At 24.5% G+C, this 19,036-nt stretch overlaps 5 protein-coding genes across 8 annotated transcripts in view; 3 read left to right on the forward strand and 2 right to left on the reverse strand.

Annotated features, from left to right (window-relative positions):
• Positions 1–202: 202 nt before the first annotated feature.
• LOC100863375 (uncharacterized) lies at positions 203–6,099 on the reverse strand. Of its 2 annotated transcripts, none has more exons than XM_003695261.4 (7): positions 5,933–6,099; positions 3,296–3,454; positions 2,156–2,290; positions 1,941–2,078; positions 1,574–1,846; positions 1,344–1,490; positions 203–1,264 (listed from the first exon to the last, which is right to left on the reverse strand). In XM_003695261.4, the coding sequence occupies exons 1-7, from the start codon at positions 6,015–6,017 to the stop codon at positions 1,194–1,196; spliced, it is 1,008 nt and encodes a 335-aa protein (XP_003695309.1). In that variant the 5' UTR covers positions 6,018–6,099; the 3' UTR covers positions 203–1,193. The 2 variants fall into 2 exon arrangements, with proteins under 2 accessions (XP_003695309.1, XP_031773399.1); XM_031917539.2 differs by having other exon boundaries at positions 2,156–2,273; positions 5,933–6,072.
• Positions 5,954–8,038, forward strand: LOC100863261 (uncharacterized). Of its 2 annotated transcripts, none has more exons than XM_086903054.1 (6): positions 5,954–6,216; positions 6,621–6,770; positions 7,279–7,407; positions 7,524–7,667; positions 7,754–7,864; positions 7,940–8,038. In XM_086903054.1, exons 2-6 carry the CDS (start codon positions 6,758–6,760, stop codon positions 7,999–8,001), a joined length of 459 nt encoding a protein of 152 aa, XP_086759180.1. In that variant the 5' UTR covers positions 5,954–6,216; positions 6,621–6,757; the 3' UTR covers positions 8,002–8,038. The 2 variants fall into 2 exon arrangements, with proteins under 2 accessions (XP_086759180.1, XP_003695308.1); XM_003695260.4 differs by having other exon boundaries at positions 6,162–6,499.
• Positions 8,039–8,791: 753 nt separating this feature from the next.
• mRpL51 (mitochondrial ribosomal protein L51) lies at positions 8,792–9,964 on the forward strand. The gene is made up of 2 exons (XM_003695289.4): positions 8,792–9,136; positions 9,431–9,964. Exon 2 carries the CDS (start codon positions 9,432–9,434, stop codon positions 9,915–9,917), a length of 486 nt encoding a protein of 161 aa, XP_003695337.1. The 5' UTR covers positions 8,792–9,136; position 9,431; the 3' UTR covers positions 9,918–9,964.
• Positions 9,950–14,624, reverse strand: LOC100867056 (dipeptidyl peptidase 9). 2 transcript variants are annotated; one of them, XM_086903018.1, is made up of 11 exons: positions 14,260–14,624; positions 13,909–14,179; positions 13,696–13,830; positions 13,452–13,614; positions 13,132–13,373; positions 12,753–13,064; positions 12,390–12,676; positions 11,975–12,303; positions 11,661–11,912; positions 11,309–11,581; positions 9,950–11,102 (listed from the first exon to the last, which is right to left on the reverse strand). In XM_086903018.1, exons 2-11 carry the CDS (start codon positions 14,076–14,078, stop codon positions 10,755–10,757), a joined length of 2,511 nt encoding a protein of 836 aa, XP_086759144.1. In that variant the 5' UTR covers positions 14,079–14,179; positions 14,260–14,624; the 3' UTR covers positions 9,950–10,754. The 2 variants fall into 2 exon arrangements, with proteins under 2 accessions (XP_086759144.1, XP_003695335.3); XM_003695287.4 differs by having other exon boundaries at positions 13,909–14,436.
• Positions 14,625–15,382: 758 nt separating this feature from the next.
• LOC105735962 (uncharacterized) overlaps positions 15,383–19,036 on the forward strand; it is a 59,941-nt gene continuing 56,287 nt past the window's right edge. The window contains exons 1-2 of the mRNA XM_086903061.1: positions 15,383–15,616; positions 15,705–15,828. Of these exons, the coding sequence (XP_086759187.1) occupies positions 15,715–15,828 (114 nt within the window). The 5' untranslated portion in view covers positions 15,383–15,616; positions 15,705–15,714. The remainder of the gene's footprint in view (positions 15,617–15,704; positions 15,829–19,036) is intronic.

Raw genomic sequence — 19,036 nt, forward strand, 5'->3', positions numbered from 1 at the left:
TTTACAAAATTTATCTAATTATATTACGTAAAAAAAAAAATATCTAATCAATTTTGATCTCATTATTAAAAAGATTTATTGACTTTATTTTATAATTTTATTGTAATTTAATTATATCAAAATTTTTATTTAAAAATGCAAATTAAATAAAATTTATTATTTTACTTATTATACTTGCTCGTTAACAAATAACAAAATATAATTCTTACTTAAATTAATATATATTTAATTCATTAAAAAAAATTACTAACGATAATAAAAATAACTCTAAAATAATGTAATTTCTTATTTTAAATACAATAATATCGAAAATAGAAAATACAAAATGAACTGAATATATATCAACTATTAAATACTTATATATTCGCTTATTTCTAAAAAAATAAAATATTTTTTAGCTATTTCCCATAAAATAAAATAAAAGACTATAGGTTCAGAAAATGCTGTCTTTAATTTAAATAAAATTAAACGTTTAATTTCTAGATATTCATCTATCAAGAAATATTTATAAATACTAGTCGTATAAAAAAAAATAAAATACTGTTGCTTTATCCTATAAAAAATTCAAGTTGACTGTAATGAGATTCCAAATATCATGAGATCACAATATATTGTTGACACATGCATTTATACAAATATTAAACAACATTTCACTTCACATCACATAAAAACACAAACGAACCACTTAGAAGCTAAACTAATTAATTTCAAATTTTGCGAAAATATACATTTAATGTTTAATTTTTTATAAATTAATTAATTAGATTTAGCTTCTATGTAACTCAAACATCATTTTTTTTATAATCATCGAGATTTCAACGCAAATGATGAAATATGAAATGATTATTCGATTGGTATTCGTTAACAAACATATCTGTTTCTTTGGCACAGTTTACAAGATAAGTATAGAAGCGGTCGCGGGAGTGAATCGCGCAATAGCGCAGTCTGAGCGTGTTAATTGCATGCACAGCGCAGGAAGTCTTTAAACGGTTCGGTGCACCCAACCTATTCTCTCGATGCACTCGGTGCACAATTCTATGTAGTCGTAGTGTCATCCAATGCCACACTGTTCTCCTACTTTTTTCACTTTCTGTGCTGAATCTCGCATCGTGTTTCAATTATGTTATCGAGAAGGTTGTAGATCAAAACTGTTCGCACATATGTACTTTGCCAATCAAGATTCAACGTTTCATCTAGTTTTGTGTAAATAATACGATAGATACGATTATTATGAGCAAAATAGGCAGAATATCAAACCGTGATCCTAGAAAATATGAATATAGTAAAAAATATAGTAAAAATATAGAATGATAAATAAAACAAATATATTTGTTTCCATTTACCTTCGTTTACACATTTATCGTCTTCTCTCACGTAATCTTCAATACATACACACACATTTTCCATGCACTTCACTGCTTTACGTGTCAAATTTTCATTTTCTTCATTTTGGTAACATTCATACGTATTCGCGCAAATTTCACCAAGTTCTGTAAAACAACGCCATCTATGAAGTATATATATAACGAAGGAAAAAGTAAAGTTCGAAAAATTGAATACAAGATGTACTTACTTTTATTGAAATAACATTGCTTTATTTCGGGTTCAAAGTGATATTGATTTTGACATTGACACAATTCATCAATGCATAGTGCATCAGGAAAAGTTGTAGTGCATTGTATATCTTCCACGCAAATATCCAAGATATCCCTCGCAACCGGTAAACATTTTTGTCGATTTTTATTGATCACAGTTTCTTTTATACAATCGCATACTCCTCTATTGGTACATGCAGCACCGTTGATGTGAATACATTCTTCCGATTGGCGACATGGTTTTCCAATATCTGTGAATATTTTGAATTACGCAGATTATATAATTATTTTTAATCCAATTTTTAATCAATATTTTCTCGAATCGAAAAAAGAGTTTTGTCTTACCAATCATTTCATAGCAAGCATTTTGCACATAATGATATCCAGATATACAACTACATTGGTTACTTTGACATGTCGTATTTGGTAAGAATGTTAAACATTGTCTATCTTCTATACAAGGAAAATCCAATCTTTCGGCTTCTAAAATGAAAAAATAAAGAATCAATGATTCAAGATTCAATCAAAATTAAAATCATATTAATGAAATTTATTCTTACTTTTAAGGCATACTTTTTTGTTACTTGATAAAATATAATTTTTTTGGCATTCGCATTGCATTATCGTCGTGTTGCAAAAAGAGTTATTAATTGTACAATCTTTATCGATCTTGCAAGTCTGAAAAATCGGAATTCCTAAAAAAAATGTATTAATATTCTTGAAAATTCATCTAATGTAAATTATACATTGAATACAAGGATGATCTCAGATTACTGTTGAAATTGTATTGCTATATATTAAAATTTTGATAAATTTTAAGAAAAATTTTAAGAGAAATATTTAGTTATTAAATTGAAATATATATATTAGATTGAAATATATTATATCATATATTATTCGTATATAATTATTTTGTATTATATATATAAAACAAAGACATAAATATAATATTTTCAATAATCAAGAATGAATACCAATTCGTTAAAAATTTACATATAATATATTAAATTTATGATTATTTTTGTGAAATAATAGATCACAAAATGAAATGATATAATTTCATATTATTTTCACATATACATTAAAGCAGGATAATATATTTTTATTATTCATATCCATAAATAATTAAAAACTTTATGAAAATTATTGTTATAATAATTGCAAATATACTTTTTAAGTTCTTCAAATATATAACAAAATTCGTTATTGAAAAAATTTTTAATTTAATATAAATATTATTGAAATATTGAAGAAACTTTTAATTTAATATAAATATTATTAATACTTGAAACTATATTAAACATGTACAAAATTTATTTTATTATTTGTTTCTTTATACCAAAATAAAAATTTGTTAAAATATGATAAATTACTATTTTTATTTCAATTTTTCAATTTTTTTAGAAAATTTTATCATTTTTTTCTTTATAAATGATTTACATATTTTCCTCTAAATCTTTTATATAATCTTTTATATAAAAATAAAATAAAATAAGTATAACAGAAAAATATTAAAAAATTATGTTAAATATTAAAAAAAATTTATTTATTTGAAATTAAATATTTATTTGAAATTAATATTTAAATACTTTTTTTTTCTTATTAATTTTAGCATTGAGATTTCTCTTACATCTCATGCAATCATATGAATTTAATACATATTAAAAGGAAAAAAGGAAAAAAAGGAAATATAATTGTACCTGCGCTTCTATTTCTATTATGTAAGATATCCGCACTGGAACAATTTTTAATTTCCTTATCCGTCTTACATACGCAATGTCCATTATGACAAAATGCGTTTTTTAAGCTATTTGAGAATTCGATGCAATTATGATCTTCTTTACAAGGGATTGGTGGATCTGTAAGAAAAAAATTGTTTCTAGCCTCTTTGAACTTCGATAATATTAATTTATAAAATATTGTTTAATTTTTGTCATATCTATAATAAGTTTATTTCAATTATACAATTTAATATTTATCATTAATTATATAATATAATCCCGTACAGTTATAAAAAATAAATTATTATTTTCTGATAATTATTTCTTCGCTTAAAATTATATATTATATTAAATATTATTAAAATAAGGATGAAAATTTGAAAACTTTTAACAAACTCGCAACTTTAAAAATCTCTTTTTTTTACAAAATCAATCATCGGTTATTCATATGTTCAAAAAAAACTCTTCGCAAATCTTTGAGAGCTACATGGAGTAATCTTATTATCGATTTTAGTTTTGAATTCCTATATCGTGTGACCATCATCATGCGATTCATTCTCACGAATGGTTATAAATATAACATGCTGTATTGTTAAGTTTATCTAAAGTATATCAAATTATCTCAAAGCACAACATTGATTTCTTGAAATATATTATTTAATTATATAATACATTTCATTCAAATATAATACATTAAGTATAAATTAAATTTATCTCTGTTGTATCTTATTATTGACGAAAATATAACTATTTAATAATTACTTTATAAATATTAAATAATAAAATCAATTACATAAAATTTCATTGTAAATTCGAATTTAGTAAGAAATATATATAATGATCGACATAAATATTCATTATGATAAAAGTTAAATCGATATAATTAGAAGATTTTTTAGCGATATTTCCCATATCGATTAAATGAATAAAATATTATTAAACTATTTATCTTAACAAATAATTATATATAAAATTACATATAGAAATTCAAATGAAATATTAAACAATGTTTAATTTTATTCTTTTGTATTTTCTAATCCTGTTACATTTAAGTCAACACATACATTATGACTTTCTATTGAGAATAACATTAAACAATTATAATTAATATATCATTATACATCAATTAAAAACTTTTTATTTATAAAAAAAAATTGAAATAATAAGAAAATATAATAAAGCTAAAATACAAAAAAAAAATATTCTTAATGAATATTAAGAGATTGAGATTATATAATAAAATTCGCTTTTACAATGAATATTTTTAGGAATTATCTGTCATTCGATTGACACTACTTCAATATCGTGAAGAGGTCGATTTTATTTTGAAGCGTAGTCTACCAACGTTTATATACAAGCAATGAGAACAGAAATGTATATACCATTTCTTCCAAAGCAATATCGACATGTCGGTTACTTCAAACGAAGTGACGTTAAATCAATTTATTAAACTTTACTGGACTTTTAATTTCTCGAAGTTTTTTCAATGTTTTAAAAATAACCAATACGGATAAAAATATATTATACAAAATAAAATCTTTTGAAATAAATAATTTAAAATGTTGCATGTGCTTTGCAAGAATCATGCCAAATAGGAGGATCTTGCTTAAATTAATTTTCATCACTCGATGCTTGTTTAATTACATTTCAAGAGCATTGTGTCTCGCGTATCTTTCATAATGTTCATGATTAACTTGATTCACTGCAAAAGTAAGCATTACACATGTATAAAATAATGCGCGTAATCACAGAAGAATTCAAGAATAACGCACTTTATACAATACTGGTAATAATATAATTTACGAACTTTTAATATGTACGAACTAATTGCAAATTAATTACGAGGTATATTGTTCGATGGAAGAATATTACAATGCTGAATAACATTAACATAGATTAAATTTATATTGACAGTTATGAATTAGCAAATAGATTTCAGTTAAAATGTTATTTTTAAATGAGATGTAAATAAGTAAATGAAATATATATTTAGGTCATAAAAATTAATCATTTCATGTTTTTAATTATACAATGATATATTATTCTTTCGATTTTTTAATTTGGCGAGTCTTTCACACATCTACATTATAAAAAATATTCTAAAAAATTTATTTTTAAATATTTATTTTTATATATATTTATAAATATATAAAAGTTATATAAATTATATTTATAACAATTTTATATAAATAATGAAAGATTCTAATATGCTATTGTAACATTGATTAAATAATTTAAAAATAAATTAATGATTTCAAAATAAATAAATAAAAATGAAAATAATACATTGAATGTAATAAAGGAAAAAAATTTAAGGGCTAATTTAATTCCAAGATAAAACTTATTATAATTTTATATTGTTTACATGCTTTATCAATGTTATTCTGATTATATTAAAATAATATTGGCAATTAAAAAATATATTTAAAAAAAAAGGATAATAACTTTATACATATTCATACATATGAAATAATAAAATAATGTTATAATAATCAAAGTAAACATTTGATTATTTATGTTATAAATTTTTGCACTCATAAAATATTTCATTAACTATAATTATTTGAATTTGAAATTCAATTCAATGAAATTTTTAAGTGTAAAATCAAAGCTTACCCAATTGGTCAGTTACCGATCGATGAATCATAGAAACGACCACAAGAAGCAACATACATTTCTTTATATACTCGAGATAAAACATCGTTGAAATTCTGGTATAATAGAGATTCACTTGCAAACTAAAGTATCGGTTCGCGATCGAGCATCAATAGCACACGACTGACGAACGCGAAGCCGTGTAGAACTGCAATTAACCATATTCTCCCACCAACCTGATTTTCTTTCCAGTTACTACCGACACCGCTCCGATCGCATAACTCATAACTTCACTAGTTGAATCGGTAAGCGATTTTTTTCTATTTTTCCTATCTTTCGTTTTAATGAAAAAATTGAAATATAAAGAAATGTAAGAACATCAAGTTCGTTCCTATCTCTGATTCATTCGGTTAGATATATCGTAGATAAGTGAAAAGATAACGATTATCACCATAAGAAGGGCGTTTATTGCGAGCTTTTTAACGAAACATAACAGTTTCTTATTCAGTATAATAGAAATGAAGAATCAAATTTTCACATTTCTCTTACTCTTCATGAGTTTCCAATTATTTTTGGGCTTGAGTGAACGTGAGTATCGCAAGTATCATCAATATTTCTCGGAGTGTTAGATAGATAGATTCAGAATCAGCCAATAAGAGGTATAATTGAATTGAATCGTCTTTTGTTTTATTTTTTTCTTTATTTTTAGAGGACACGTTAGAATACGGAAGTGCGAAGATCGGTGAGAAATGCGAGCGAGATCGTAATTGCATTCCAAACTCGTATTGCCGTGCGCAAAAGACATGCCTGTGCGAACAATATTTCTCCCCAACTTTAGATAACTCGATGTGTATTGCTAGTGAGTACTATTTCGTAAGTGGTTACTGATTAATTTAAGCATTTTTAATCAGAATCCTTACATAATTGAATATTATTTTGCTAAGTCAAAAAAATTTTATATATCATAAATTACAATGAGTTTTCTTATATTATAACAATATATATAACAATAAAAACATTGTTAATGAAAAAAGTGAAGCTTTATAAATAAATCATAAAATTAAGATAAATTTATAATTTATAACTTACAATTTACTAATATAATATTTTTTTTATTATTCTCATTTAATTAATGTTTATTATGAAATAATAATAAACATTATTTTATTATTATACAGAGAAAACATTGTTTATACATACTGTGCTTATTGTGTATAATTTGTTCATTGATTCATTTTCTTTGCAATAGTTTTTTATTAATATAAATTATTATTGGTTGATAAATTAATATATACAAATAATGTGTATATATATATATATATATATTATTTCAATAATCAAATTTATTTTTTGATTTGGAATGATAGGTGCTGGATTGGGTTGTACAAATGATTTTGCATGTAGTACGATGGCAAATGCAGCATGTAGACAAGGAGTATGTGCATGCAAAGATTCATATATCTTAGATATAAATAATTCTTCAAATTGTGTCAATAGTAAGTAATCAATATGGTTGAAAATATCTTACATTTCTTGTTAAGGATATATATACATGTTTGTTAAGGATATGTATGTATATGTATAAGTATTGGTTATTTATATGAATATTTAGGGCCATTGGTGGTGGGTGATCGCTGTCAAAGGACTGATGAATGTCAAGATATGTTTGGTCGTGCCATGTGCATTAACGAACGTTGCGAATGCATTTCATCATACCATTTTGTGAATGAAACTGGGAAATGCATTCAAACACGATGTAAGGATAAATACAGTTTTCAATTTCGAATAATCTATATAAAAATATATTAAAAACTCACAACAAATTGTTTTATGTTTTTTTAGATTTATATCATACATGTGCAAATAATTACGAATGTAAAGGATATGATACTTTTACTATTCTTGAATGTAAAAACAATGAATGCGTTTGCAAAGAAGGGACTTGTAGCAAAGGTTAATAAGAATTAATTGTATATTGCAATATAAATCAATGAATTTCTTCGGTAACTTCTTTTTTCTTTTTTTTAGGTTCTATCGTCACTGTTCTTGGAATTCTTGTAATACCTATACTACTTTTACACGTTAATTAATATAAATTATCAAATAAATTTTATTTTTTTCAATAAATCTTATTAATTTTTTAATTAAAATTTTTCGAAATTTAACAAATCGTTGCATATTTTTTTTAATATTAACAATTTTATATGAAGTTTAAAATTAAAAATTTTAAATTTAAAATTAAATATTGTATTGAAATAAACAATTTTTATTTCTATAAAAAAAATAATTTTCAATAATTTTTACACATAGTATAAAACGATAAAATATAAATTATTAAAGCGTGAAAATATTTAGTTTATACGCGTATAAATATATATAAAAATTTATAAATGAATATTATGTAAATAAATATTATGAATATATATAATTCAATTAATTTATCATGATACATGTTGCATAATACAAATTTATATATAATTTATACACATAATGTGATAGAATTTATGATTTATTCAATTTTAATCTTTTATTTGTTTTCCAACAAATTTATTTCTAATTATTTTTACATATTTATAAAATTTTATAAAATTACTAATCGTTCGATTAAATAATCGAAATATTTTTTTTACGGTTCCATAAATTTTAGAATACAATTAATTTTTCTTTGCTTTAATTTGTTTTTTATTCGTTATTATTTCAGTTATGATTTAATATTAAATAATAATTAAATAATGTAATAATTAAATAATAATAAAATAATTAAAAATTAATATTAATATATTTTATATTTCAATTTTTAAATTCAAAATGATTAATTAAACAAATAAGGATAATACAATAATATAGCTTTCTCTTTTATTTTTTAGCGTATAATTTATCATAAATATTAACGTAATTATTAACATAATTATTAATTATTAATATTAACAATTTATCATAAATATTAGATATTTTATTTTTATTTAACTGTAATTTAAAATTGTATTTAAAATTGCAATAAATCATTAACTAAATATATTTTTATAACATTCTTAGATATAGTCTAGATATATATAATACTATATAAGTAAATATTATATATCTAAGTTCAATTTTCATCATAAGTTTGCTGAGGTTATAGAAAACAAAATAATATCGTAAACTGTAATTTATTATATGATAAAGATTTTATATAACAAATTGAAATAATTACTTTATATCTGTACGATTTATATGTTGTTGAAGGTAAATTTTATTATATGAAGAATGGAATTTATAAAATTACATTTAACATGTAGAAAGTAAGGTTATGTTAGCTATTTATAATATATAATATAAATAATTTGAAAATTTAGTTTTATTCATAAGAAAAATATTTATTGAAAGAATTTAATATTACATTTATTTTTGTAATTTAAATAACATAAATTTCAATATAAAAAATTTAATTATTACAAATTATACATATACGTGTGAAATAATATTTTGAAAAAAAGACACATTTATCATATACTAACAAAATTAATTATACAAATTTAGCATGTCATGGGTTTTGAAAGCCATACATACAACTATGAATGCATGGGTACCTCAAGTAACACCTAGAAGATTTCGGTATTATGCAGACAAAGTAGCTAAGGGTCCTTATTTAAGACGTTATGATTATAAAGATCCTATAGATATGAAAGGATTGTTACCTCGCGCTGATAATAAAAAATTACCTATGCCAATATATAGACCAAAGAATGCTTGGTCCGAAAAAAGAGCATTGTTCGGTCAAAATGATTATATAGATATTTTGGGTTCTAATAATCTCCATCCAGCTAAAATTTTATATAATGTACCTTCTTGGCTAAGAGGTGTAAGTGGGAATGAATATCAAATATTAATTAGAAAACACAAAATGTTAAAACATGGTATATACCCAATAGCAAGACCAACTAAATGGAAAGATTTAAGAAAAAGACTAAAATATTTATATAAATTCTTAAATAGAAAAACTAAAACTTATAGTAGTTCACAATAATGTATATGTAAATGACTTATAAGAAAATATAATTGTAATAAAACAAATATTCTATTCTTATTTATTTAGTAACATTAAAATCCTTGGATAATAATGATACACATTGTAACAAAATATAAAATAACGAATTTATTTATTGACAAACAATTTATGTTATATATGATTTATTTGCAAATACGGAATAATTACTCTTCTCGCTCAAATTCTTGCAATGCTTATCATAAAAATCTGGGAGAGAGTGCTTGTTTATATATATACAATTAAGCATAAAATGATGATAGTCACGAGATAGACATATTTCTGACGATAACTACGAATATCATGTAAGTACAATTAGAAGAAAATTCTAGAAAAATTAATAGAAATCTAACGATCCTTATGTATATATGTACAGAGAATTACGAGTATTGTCCATTTTCTTGAAAAAGTAAAAATAAATTTTACAATTTTAATCATTTTTAAAATTCTATAATCACTATTAAAGAGGTTGCAAAAAAATTTCGCGATGGCTGTATATCCGAATATTATAGATATTAATTTTTACAAACTTTTTTTTTTTGCATTTTTATAAACAGAAAAAAATACTATTTTTTATAGATGCGTAAAATTTTTAATTATTTTTTATTATAACTTTCTCGTAGTAAAATTATAATACTGTTTAATGGAGTCTACGAACGTAAAATTTATATAAGGCAATACCATCGCGAATATAAGGATATTGAAATTAATTTTTAATTTGTTTAATCTATGTACATAAAAATAATGGCAGTCACTTAAATTGTTAAAATATTTTAACCAGCACTTATTACTGGAATTATTTACTTGAATAAAAATAATTTATAAATGATTTTGTAAGAATGACAGCAATGTAGTTTCATAATGTTTACTAGCATCTAGACTTCTGAGACTGTGTCTTTCATTGGGGTAAACTTGTAGTTGATATGGTTTCCCAGATTTTACAAGAGCATTGATCAATTGACTTGTGTGAAAAAAATGTACGTTTTCGTCTATAAGCCCATGAATAATCAATAATCTATTTTCTTCATCGGGAAACTTATCCACATATGTCAAAACTGAACCAGACATATATCCATGAGGATTATTTTGTGGTAAATCCATATAACGTTCGGTATACCCAGTATCATAAAAATTCCAAGAAGTAACTGGTGCACCAGCAATGGCTAACTGAAAATTATATATTTCGATTTTTGTTTATAATAGAACGTTAATATATCATGTTATTTTTAAATGATTGATTTTAAAGATCAAAACAAACATAAAAATTGATATAAAAAAATATCGATTGAAATTTATTATTAAATAAGCCATTTAAATTTATATAAAAATATATTTAGATACAAATATTCAAATTTTTAAAAAAGAAGAAATACCTTAAATATTTCTGGATACTGTATTAAACCCATAAGACTTAAATATCCTCCATAAGACCAACCATGAATAGCTACACGACTTAAATCAATATAGCCAGTAGTTTCTGCTAACCATTTTAGCACTTGAACTTGATCGTCTAATTCAACAGTTCCCATTCGATGTTGTAAATGACTCTCAAATACTAAACCTCTATGATGTGAACCTCGAGAATCGATTAATACTACACAATAACCTTGAGCAGCTAACATGTGCATTCTTAAATGTCTCATTCCCTAAAATATATAATAAATTTAAATTGATAAGCGACCAAAATTTTATATTTCGTATATTTATTTTTTTTAAAATACTTACTTTAAATGTATTCGACACTAATTGTACTTCAGGACCACCATACACATTCAATATCGTAGGATATTTTATTCCAACTTGAAAATTATGTGGTTTAAAAATCATTGAATAAAGAGTCTCATTAGATGATATTTTATAAGTATAAATTTCCGGAGCAAATAATTCGGATTCAAGAGGAGATGGTTCTAATAAATAACCTACAGGAGTTAAAGAAATACTTTCCACTGTCCAATCTGATTGTGATATTTTAAAAACCTAAAAAAAATATTGATTACCATAAAAATTTTTTAATATTTATTCTTATAAAAGAATCGTACTTGACACGTTGGTAATGTTTTGATGGAACTATAAACAGTCACTAGCATTGTACATTCCTTATTAAAATATATACTATTGTGACTGTAACCTGGTCTAGTGAGCAATCTTATTTCTAGCGGGCGACGAAGTGACACAGCATAAACATGCTGTTCTAGTGGACCCTCACGTAAACCACAAAAATAAACAATAGAATTAAGTTCATCTACCCACAGTTTTTTACCCAAGACTTCCCAATCTCCTTGAGTCAAAGCGATTTTAGAAGTAACTCGAGGTTGCAAAAAAATACTATCCATTTTATCCAATGGTTCTTCTACTTCATTATTTAAACCTATGAAAAAGGATAGAAAAATAAAAATTACTATTTAATTTTGTTAACATATAATTAAAAATCACTAAGATTATTTGTTATTTTACCAGCTATACTAGATGTGATGAGATACAAATGTCTAAAATCAGATTCTTCACTGCCCCAAAGAAATTTGACTTCTGTTGGATCGTCGGACGGTAAAAAATAAAGGAGATCATTAACATTGATCCAAATCGAACTTTGTTCAGAATATATTACTTGAACACTCGCCGATGACGGTGTAAAATGATTTTCTGAATTGTATACGTTAGGCGGTGGTTCACAAAAATTATCTATCGATAATAAAACTAACTCGAGTCTTTGTTGCTTTCTATCCAACAGCTGGACCCAAATGCTATATTCATATAAAACTATATTATAGAAGTAAACATTGAAACATGCATAGCTAATTCAGAACATTTCTGACTTACTATTGTGCATCAGGAGTCCATCCCACTCTTACCATGTATTCCATCCATGGGAACATAATATGCAATGGATATTGAAGTTCTAATATTTCAATGTCAACAATTTGTAATGTTTCTGTTAAACGAAATTGCACCATCTTAAGATTACTTTTTGCATTAGGAGTACCAGCTCTTGGAAACCTGAATTCATCTATATCTTCAGAATTTGATGTTGATGGAAAACAAAATATCTTCACATCGCTTTCATCAATTTCTTCATACACTATTCTATAGATACTATCATTAGATTTTGGTTGCCACCAATATCCAATATATCTGAATAAAAATATTATATTATAAGAATTATATATGTAAATATATATGTTATTATTATATTACAAACCTAGTAAATTCTTCTTGCATTACATAAGAAGGAGTTCCTGCAGTAAGAGGGTCATTTACTAAACTCTTACCACCTTTTCTTGCATGTGTTAATCTTACAGAAGAACCTGTGATACTATGAGACAAATACAAATCACCCGAACATGTATGAGCAATCAATGCATTATTCCAAGGGCAAATTTGTGGACATAATTTAGCACCTGATGTTGACATACGAATTTCAGATGGAAATAGAGGTCCAGCCTAATGTATAAATATATTTATTATTTCAATATCTTAATTATATATAAAAAGAATAATAATAATAAAAAAGAAAAATACCATAAATCCTGTATCTATACATTGATAAAGGCTGCTTGCAGCTGGAAAAACCAATTTTCCACTATCTAGATGAATCTCATAACTAGTAATACCCCATGTGGCTAATCTTTTTCTTTCCCATAATAACTGTTCTTCTCTTGATAATCTTTTGGTACTTGATACACTACAAATAAATCTTTGCATTGTTATCCTATTATCTTTAAAAAATAAGTGGTTTATTTTCTTCTGGAAAAAGTTGTATTACGTTTGAAAATTTGCTTCTATAATTGGTTGCCAATGAAGACGATAACCATTTGCATGATCTGAATGTGCAATATCCACAAATAGTAATGTAGTTTCCCATCCATTACTTGGACTACTAAGAAAATATATTCTAGTCCTAAAAAAGGAAAAAATTGTAAAAATAATAGATTTTTAATTGTAAAGGTTATGTTACTATTTTAGAAGTATTTCTTACCGTCCATCTGGTAAAGATCGAAATGTTATAGATCCAGGAACAGAGCCTACTGATACTCCAGACAATTTTCTACGTAAATCACTGACAACACCTCTCAATTCTGACCAACTTCTTTGCATTACCGCGATGTCAGTTGGAGTCCGGTCGCCTACTTCGTTGCAAGCCTCCATATTTTCTCGTTCTTACCTTCGTTTTTAATAGGTTATTCATCAAGAAGACAACACATTGAAAAGATCATGTCAAAGAATTTTTCAAAAACTGTATCGCATCTCTGTAAATTCCATGAAATCTGTGATAACTGCACATACAGTTTATTCTTAGGTTATGTTCGTGAACGGTTTTCACTTTCACCTTCTCCCCAAACACGGTCTCTCCCTTCTCTCGACAATCCACGACAATAATTTTGCGAATTCGTTAGCGCAAGTCTCAATCTATATTAAAACGGTTGCCAACAATTTTCAGCCACTTCCCACAAATTGATGTGACAATTCTTCCTATTGGCAATCGTCAGAAGTATCTAGATTATTCATTAGCATGTACGACACGTGAATTTACATGTGTTATGAGTACGAGTATTAAGATAACGAATTCTCTTTCTATTTTGATTAATCTTTCTTTCGATTAATTTATGTTCATTTTACCTTGACAAAAAGTAATTGTAAAAATAAATAAATAAAACCAATCTATTTTTTTTCTTAAATTTTTCTTTCTTCATTAATCTTTTGTTTCATCTTTAGAAAAAATATCATTCTTCTTTCTTCACTTTCAATCACAACAGATATGCGGATTTTTTGATTTCACATTTTTCGTTATCAAAATCAATTAGAAACGTTGAAATTGGTTTTAATGGGAATATATATATAGTTTTTATATTTTTATATTTTATTTTATATTTTTATATTTGTTTGTTTATCCATCCAATAAATATTTCTTTATTAACTTATATACATAAAAGTAAGAGACAAGAATGATTTTGTTATGTTTGTTATTTTCCATATGCATATTATTTAAGATTGAATTTAAAAATTTTAATAAGATAGTATTGTAAAAAATGTTGTTATGCATGTACATATATCATTAACTTTCTAGTTTTTATTTGCGTAAAAGATAATCAAAGTTATACAACTTTGATTATTTATATATATATATACATATATATATATATATACACATATATATATATATGTACGTATATAAATATATGAATGTAAGACAAGGAAAATAACTAATGTTTATTTTCCTTATATTTTTACAACTTTCATTCAACTCTCTTCGTTTCTTGACATTTGAATTACAATTCTGGCGATCATAAACATTTTGATATTAATCCTTCAATGGCACATTATATTTTCAAATCACCAAATGATATAATTTTTAAATTATTTAGCGTGTTTATCTTTTTTCTTCTTCTTCTAAATTTTTTATATTTTATACTTATCTGAATGATTTTTTTTTTTTTTTTTTTACATATGTTACATATGTTTCTATCCAATGTTTGAAACATTGGAAAAAAATTTAATCATATTTCTTAGTATATTACTTAACTATCCTACAGCCATTTGTATAAGAATTTATAAGAATTTCAAACACATATGCAATGAGAGCACATTCAAAAGATATACGATGACAAATGAAAAATAAACAATCATTGTGTATGTTCATATAACATCCAAATTGACATATTTTTGTCATTGAAATTTTATAACAGGTTATTAATAATCATATTTTATAATGTATTAAATTTTTATCGTAAATTTATTCGAAATAATCGTATGTTTAATTTTAATTGATTACAGAAATGAAAGAATGGTAGGCAATTTAAGGGTACCACTCTGTTTTTTAACGCGCCGCCCATACAGCTGGGATACCGCCCCAAAGTTTGACTTATTTACTTGTGAAAAGATCAAGAAAAATTATTCGGTAAGAGTATTTAATTGTTTCGTATCATTACAAATACGATTATATATTATATTAAAAAAAACCGTATAATTTTTAATGAAATGTTTTTAAACGGTAAATCTGATAAATGTTTCAATTATTTTTTATTTAAAAGAAATACTGAAATTAAAATTATTAGTTTTTTCTGATTCATCATTAGCTTGATGAATACTTTATACAAATTTATGCGAATAATTGAATAAGAATTTATCTTGAAATATTCAAGATTAATCAGCATCATTAATTAGATTACGTCTTTGATAATATATATTTACATTATATAATTATTTATCTAACATAATGCATACTTATCGTAAATTGTTCTTTTTTTTTTCCGTAAAAGAAAGATATTTAACTCATTTGATTTTGAAATGTATTATATATGATGATATATTCAGAGATATATTTGTCTCCCAAAAGATATTTAATAAATTGCATGTGTCATAGTTATAATTATTTTTCATGTAACGAAATTTAATCATAGAAAAAAGAATATATATAAAATCATGGTCTTATCATATTTGCATGTTATATTAATTACATTGCATCAACTCATGTGCACATATCTATTATCATTATTTCCAAAAATATTTTTTTACATTTACGTCCGCAACTTATCACTTTGGAAACTGATAAATATGAAATCGCTTGGTTCTCTTTATTTACTTCAATTTCTAAAAAGTCAAACGAAAACAGTGTAGTTGGATCAAATTTCTTTCAGGTTTACGCACATGTATATATATATATATATATATATATCGTTAACGTCCAATAAGTTTGTTGGGATAGTATATTTCTTTCGTTTTGCTCACACTTACAAACATGTGGCTGTTTCTCGACTTACGGAAGAACCGCTAGGGTTTAGGAGAACCGCTAAAAGCTCACGTAAATATGGAATGTATCGATTCGAATATTAAGCAAGATATCGTTGGGAAATAACGTAAAACTCGACCATGTAATTTTGATGAGCACATTTAGCTAGAGAATAGGAAAGTTGGATAATTTTGTAACAGTACGCTGTACTTATCTACTTAATTAAAATTATAACAAATTTATGCAATTTTTTAAAATAATATTTTTCAAATAAACTTTTTAGACATACATTTTAAAAATATAATGAATATATATGAAAGTAATGAATATATCAAGAGTTATTTTTGCGAAAACGTCTGAAAAATATTTATTTAATTTTGTAATCGTCTGAATAAAAAATATCAAATATCGAGAATGAAAAAAAAAATTCGATTTTACTATGACATTAATAGAGATAATATCATTGACAAGAAAAACTTTGGTTGTTAAATGGATTAATGGTAATTTTCTAAAATGGAATATGCTAAATACATAGACAGCAAGGAAATAGAGAAACGAATAAACAGGAAACTTTAAATCAGTTCGATTTGTATCAGTTTGTAGAACTGATGCATGTTGTTGAATGGCAGATCCTCGTTACAGATGTTGCTGAAGGATCAAACAATTTACAGGATATGTAATCGATACTGAAATTTCAAGGTCATGGATGAATAACAAGAAAAGATCAGATTTTTTTTTGGCAACGATCTCTATCTTTTTTTAAAATGATGATAGAATAAACAACATTTATTATTAATATATATGTTTATTTCCCTTGCAAATTCTTACTTTTTATCTCATTTAAAGTTTGTGTATTTTAATGAAAATAGATTTCACGCTAATTTTAACTTTTTAGAGTTAAAAGTCACTTCAAAAACATGTCATATCATATTACACATCGTTGAATGTATTTTAATGTTATTATAAAAAAAAAAAACAAGTAATATATTTATATGAAAAAAAAAAAGAAATTATGTTGGCATAAAAATATCTTTTATAGTATATTTAACTTTTCATATCATACAAATAATATACAAAATATTTTTTTTTTATCATTATAATCAGAGGTATTTATGTGATTATCTTTAAAAGAATTATCTTATACGAAAAACAAGATTGATGTTTCTCTTAGTCTTTATATAAAGCAATTTGTGAACAAAGTTTCAAAAGTAATATTAGTTTTAATAAAATTTTTCAGTTTAGAAAAAAAATATATTTAAATTTGAAAATGTTGAATTAAGAGATTGCTATACATTATTGTTAATCTATTATTTTTAATTGTTTAACTTTTGTAAATAGTGAATATAGTACAAAAATAATTTTTTTTGTACACACAAAATTTCAATTAACTTAGAAATTACGTATATATATGTACATTTACATTATTTTAAATTTATTTATAATACGTTTTTTCCATATCATTGTATATCTTAATTTTCAAATTAACGTGTAAAATTTCAATTCAATTATAATTTTCATTTTTTAACCGAATAAAATTCCGATTACAGGATTCAACTATTTCTCCAATCTCAAATAATGTAAATCAAATTTTTTTCATAAAGTTGTCGTACAATTTAGAAAAATCTTTATCGACGATGCAATCAAGTATCTCACGTAGAAAGTTTTATCCTAAATATGACGACCTTCGATTTTTAATTAAGCGGGTGTAAGTGTTAATCGAGGTAAAAGCGCAATTCAGAAGACGAGATACGCCCGACTGGAGTGATATTCCAACCTATGTATTTTTAAAAGATCGGTGACGGTAGTGGTGTATATACCGGCGGCACTAAACCGAAGATACGAGCCGTTTCTTTGCTCTTTTTTCGTCTGCTTTAAAAATTTCTGTCGGGTCAGATGTCCCGTATATCCGAGAGAGATGACTAACGCATAGATTAGAGTAGCGGTTCTTTTGTTTACTAATCCATTTTAAATAATTTTTTGCTGTAACCTTAATTTAAAATTTAAAACCTAACCTAATTTAAAATTTAAACATGTAATATTCATGCGTATAAAGTCTCTAAAATACTTATCAATAACATTCACATTTAAAAGGAAGAGATTTACAAATAATTTTAAAAACTTTATAAACTTTATGCTCTTCGTCGTCAATCATTTTTTGTGTGTGTGTTATTTGTGTGTGATGAAAACTTTATGGACTCTCAATGAACCATGGACTATAGATTATTATAGAAATCTGTAGAGGTTATAATTTTCTTTTTAGTGCGTTTCTCAATTGCTTTCGTTTCGTCATTTTCGACTATCGAATTCCTGTAGAAAAATTTCTTTAAAAGAAACTCTCCTAGAAAAACTAGAAAGTTCTTCTCAGTTATTGACTAGA

The sequence above is a fragment of the Apis florea genome, unplaced genomic scaffold (assembly GCF_048593485.1).
Source record: "Apis florea isolate Af1SG1 unplaced genomic scaffold, ASM4859348v1 contig_2274_pilon, whole genome shotgun sequence".
In the NCBI taxonomy this organism is placed as follows: domain Eukaryota; kingdom Metazoa; phylum Arthropoda; class Insecta; order Hymenoptera; family Apidae; genus Apis; species Apis florea.

Coding starts and splice junctions, on each gene's coding strand:
- LOC100863375 (XM_003695261.4), bottom strand. CDS start 6,017: ATGTTTTATCTCGAGTATATAAAGAAATGTATGTTGCTTCTTGTGGTC. Junction 2,291..3,295: donor TAATAGAAATAGAAGCGCAG/GTACAATTATAT, acceptor CATTTTTTTTAG/GAATTCCGATTTTTCAGACT. Junction 1,847..1,940: donor TGCTTGCTATGAAATGATTG/GTAAGACAAAAC, acceptor AAATATTCACAG/ATATTGGAAAACCATGTCGC.
- LOC100863261 (XM_003695260.4), top strand. CDS start 6,430: ATGAAGAATCAAATTTTCACATTTCTCTTACTCTTCATGAGTTTCCAA. Junction 6,771..7,278: donor TAACTCGATGTGTATTGCTA/GTGAGTACTATT, acceptor TTGGAATGATAG/GTGCTGGATTGGGTTGTACA. Junction 7,408..7,523: donor TTCTTCAAATTGTGTCAATA/GTAAGTAATCAA, acceptor ATGAATATTTAG/GGCCATTGGTGGTGGGTGAT.
- mRpL51 (XM_003695289.4), top strand. CDS start 9,432: ATGTCATGGGTTTTGAAAGCCATACATACAACTATGAATGCATGGGTA.
- LOC100867056 (XM_086903018.1), bottom strand. CDS start 14,078: ATGGAGGCTTGCAACGAAGTAGGCGACCGGACTCCAACTGACATCGCG. Junction 12,677..12,752: donor TGGACTCCTGATGCACAATA/GTAAGTCAGAAA, acceptor ATATGAATATAG/CATTTGGGTCCAGCTGTTGG. Junction 11,582..11,660: donor TAGTGTCGAATACATTTAAA/GTAAGTATTTTA, acceptor TATATATTTTAG/GGAATGAGACATTTAAGAAT.